The 3,972-nt window shown below is 65.5% G+C and overlaps 1 protein-coding gene across 1 annotated transcript; it reads left to right on the forward strand.

Annotated features, from left to right (window-relative positions):
- On the forward strand, window positions 1-972 carry LOC103299184 (olfactory receptor 10AC1-like). Its single transcript, XM_008156037.2, has one exon. It carries the CDS (start codon window positions 1-3, stop codon window positions 970-972), a length of 972 nt encoding a protein of 323 aa, XP_008154259.2.
- Window positions 973-3,972: the final 3,000 nt, after the last annotated feature.

Here is a 3,972-nt window from a genome sequence, read left to right on the forward strand (position 1 = left end):
ATGAGCCCGTGGGCCAACGGGACCGCCCCCCGGGAGTTTGTGATCCTGGGCTTCTCGGGGTGGCCGCCGTGGCTGCGGGCGCTGCTCTTCGCCCTGCTCCTGCCGCTCTACCTGGCCACGCTGGCGGGGAACCTGCTGATCCTGGGCCTGGCGGCCGCGGACCCCGCGCTGCGCACGCCCATGTACTTCTTCCTGGGGGCGCTGTCGGCCGTGGAGGCGGCCTACTCGCTGGTGCTCACCCCGCGCATGCTGGCCGGCTTCCTGCTGCCCCCCGGCGGCCAGGCCGTGGCCCCCGCCACCTGCGCCGCCCAGATGGGCCTGTTCGTGGCGCTGGGCGGCGCCGAGTGCCTGCTGCTGGCCGCCATGGCCCTGGACCGCTACCTGGCCATCTGCCGCCCCCTCGACTACCCCCGGCTCATGACCGCGGGGCTCTGCTGGGGCCTCCTGGCCTCCTGCTGCGCCGGCGGCTCCGTCCTGGCGCTGGGCCTCACCACGGCCATCTTCCGGCTGCCCTTCTGCCGCGGCGGCGCCGTCAACCACGTGTTCTGCGACCTGCCGGCCGTGCTGGTGCTGGCGTGCGGGGACCGCGAGCTGCAGGAGCGCGTGCTGCTGGCCGCCTGCCTGCTGCTGCTCGTGCTGCCGCTGGCGCTCATCCTGCTGTCCTACTCGCGGGTGCTGCTCGTCATCCTGGGCGCGGGGGGCGCCGCGGGCCGCCGCAGGGCCTTCCACACGGTGGGCGCCCACCTCACCGTGGCCGTGCTGCACTACGGCTGCGCCACCGCCATGTACGCCAGGCCCCTGCGCAGCCGCTCCCTGGACGAGGACAAGCTGGTGTCCCTCGTCTACATCAACCTCACGCCGCTGCTCTACCCGGCCATCTACACGCTGCGGAACCGGGACGTGCGGGGCGCCCTGCTGCGGGTGGTCGGCCACGGGCCGCCAGGGGCCGGCCGCCAGGCCCGCGTCCCCTAACGCCGGAGGCCCGCAGGAGGCGGCCCTGACTCCGCCTCGCGGACGGCGCCCCCTCTGGCTCCCGGGGCCGGCGGGGCGGGACCCGAGGAGCTTCCATTGAGGTTTTGCGCTGGAGGCTGCCCGCTGCGGGAGGACCTCCTGTGCACGGTGGGATGTGGGGCAGCATCCCCGCCTCCACCACCAGGCGGCAGTAGCACACACCACGCCCCAGCCGGGATCCTCAACACCGTCACCAGACACTGCCAATGTGGGGGGCAAAACCTCCGCTGGTTGAGAACCACGGCTCCAAACTCGAGGCACAGGAGTGTCTTTTTATTTTTAATATTTTAAATTTATTTTAGAGAGGAAGGGAGAGGGAGAGGGAGAGAGGAACATCAATGATGAGAGAGAATCATGGATCGGCTGTCTCCTGCACGCCCCCTACTGGGGATGGAACCCACAACCCAGGCCTGTGCCCTTGATCAGAATCAAACCTGGGACCCTTCCGTCTGCAGGCTGACTCTATCCACTGAGCCACACCAGCTAGGGCACAAGGAGTGTCTTTTGAAGAGGAATGAGTACTGATGTCGGAGCCTGTGGCAGCATAGTTAGAATAGACGTGCCTGGAAGCAATCCAGCTGTTCGTGAGCGTCACCAAGGACGCCTGGCAGAGGCATGCGGGGATCGCTACGCGGCATTGAAAGGGCGGCCTGCTGTTGTCGGCGGAGAAGCAGCACAGCAGACACGGTGCTGAGTGTGAGAAGTAAGACACAGAGGACACCCTGTGTGGCCCCTTTAAATAAAGGCCGGCGACAAACTGCCTCTGGTGCTGGATGTCAGTAGTGGTTCCCTGGCGGCTGCACACGGGCGGCCACCTTCCTCTCCAGGGTGCCCACCTCGCTAGCATCAGGGTCGGCCTCGCTGCGCAGGGCGGCGGGGTCGCGGTGTGGCCCCCAGACCCGAGGCAGCCGAGCAGCAGCGCGTTGGCGCATGCGCCAGGCTGAGCCGCGCCCAGGCTGCTGGGGGAGGGGGGGGAGGGGGGCTTACAGGGGGCGGGGCCCAGGTGCTCAGGCTGCTGGCCTCGGGCCTTTAGACGTGGTGCCATCATGCGCCCGGAGTGGGACCCCGAATACCTCCTGGGTCAGGGTCGGAGGTGCGACGGCAGCAAGGTGTGCAGCACAGCGGGACGGCCCGGGCACTGGCCTCGCCCGCCCGGAGCCGTGCGACCCCAGAGCGGGCGGCCCCTCCCGTCGGGTTCGGACTCGGAGTCCCCGCGCCGCCCGCAAGCACGACAGCCCCCTCTGCCTGTCCTAAGGGCACTGCCTGGCACCTTCCCGGTAACCCGTGCCCGGGCAGGGCTGCCCCTCAGTGTCCTGGCCGGTAACTAACGCGACGGGACGTGCGGAAGCCGTGGCCAGTTCCCCGAACCGTCCGCAGCTGGGTGCGTGCAGGCGGTGGGGACACACCTGAGGTCTACCCGCCGGGGAAGGCGGCCTCGGGGAGGCACCCTCGGGGGGAGGCACCCTCGGGGGAGGCACCCTCGGGGGGGAGGCACCCGCCAGGGAAGGCGGCCTCGGGGGAGGCACCCTCGGGGGAGGCACCCTCGGGGGAATGGTGCGCCCAGGCCAGGGGGGATCTGGAGCTTCGCTGGGAGCCGGCGCTTTGCGGTGGGAGGCGGGCAGCGGGCCGGGGACCCCCGCGGCCCCGTCCACCCGGGAAGCCGGCGGGCGGGCGGGCGGTTGGCAGCCGGAAGGCTTTCCCCGCGGCGGCTGCGAAGTCTCACACCTGGTGCGGGCGGGGAGCTGGGTCCACGGCCGCGCCCAGACCGCAGGCCGCGGGGGAAACGGACGAGGCCCCGCCCGCCCCGGCCCGAGGAGCAGCCGCGCCGGAGGGGCCACGCGGGGGCGAGGCGAAGTGCCCCCCAGAGAGGTAGGACCGGGCACCAGCCCCTCCGGGGGCCCCTGGGCGAGCGCTTTGGGGTTCCCGGGCGAGGGCGGGACTGCCCGTTCCAAACCAAGGAGCCTGGTCTGGGCGAGCTCCACGGGGTCTCCGCGAAGGGGGCGCGGGGCGCATGGGCGCTGGCGGCAGGGACCCGGGTCGCAGGGCTGCTGGGACCCATCCAGCAGCTGCCCTGGTGGCGGCTCCGCCCTGCAGACCGCGGGGCGGAACCACGGGTCCGAGGCAGTGAGTGCAGCTGGGAGTGACTTCGCTCACCTGCACAGACGCACACTCAGCCGAGAATTTCCTTGTGTTTACCCGGCCGGGCCCATACGGTGCTGCCCAAATCTGACTCCCGTCTTCCGTCCAGTCCGAGCCATTACCTCCCTGAACATTCGCTTTTCTTCCATGTTCCCTGCCTGTCTGTGTTCCCCGTTGGTTCACATTCCCGGCTCTCTCTGCTGAGCTGCTTAGCTCTGTGTTTGCTTTCCCTTCAGCTGAGTCTGAGCTACCGTTTGACATATTCTCTGAGTATGTTCATGCTGAGTTTTAAATGTCAGTGACTATGTTTTTCATTTCCCCTGAGCCACACCGGCTAGGGCTAAAAGATATTTTTATTGATTTTTTTTTTTTTTACAGAGGAAGGGGAAGGAATAGAGAGTTAGAAACATGGATCCAGCCCTTGACTGGAACCCGGGACCCTTCAGTCCGGGCGATGCGCTATCCACTGAGCCAAACCAGTTAGGGCTGTTTTTAATTCTTTCTAAAGACAGTCATTTTAATAAAATTTCCCGGTTTTCTATTACCTAAGATATTTGGAGTTCTTATTTTGTTAAAATGTCTGTTGACTTCCTGGTGGCTTGGTTCCTCATGTTTTGTAATCTTGCATTATGAACTCATTTGGGGTTTGTATTTAAGAATCCTGACAAACATGGGCTGAATGTGTCTTCCTCCAAAAATATTTTGTTTGCTTCTGTAAACTGTTTTTTAAAGGCCAGGACAAATGTGTGTCAATTGTTCAGTTTTTAAACTGGGACATGAATAGGCAAATTCAAGATTCTCACTCATGTGAGTTGCTGGTCA

Source organism: Eptesicus fuscus, chromosome 6 (assembly GCF_027574615.1).
Source record: "Eptesicus fuscus isolate TK198812 chromosome 6, DD_ASM_mEF_20220401, whole genome shotgun sequence".
Lineage (NCBI taxonomy): Eukaryota > Metazoa > Chordata > Mammalia > Chiroptera > Vespertilionidae > Eptesicus > Eptesicus fuscus.

Bases quoted from the DNA above. Each gene is read 5' to 3' on its own strand.
- LOC103299184 (XM_008156037.2), top strand. From the start codon at position 1: ATGAGCCCGTGGGCCAACGGGACCGCCCCCCGGGAGTTTGTGATCCTG.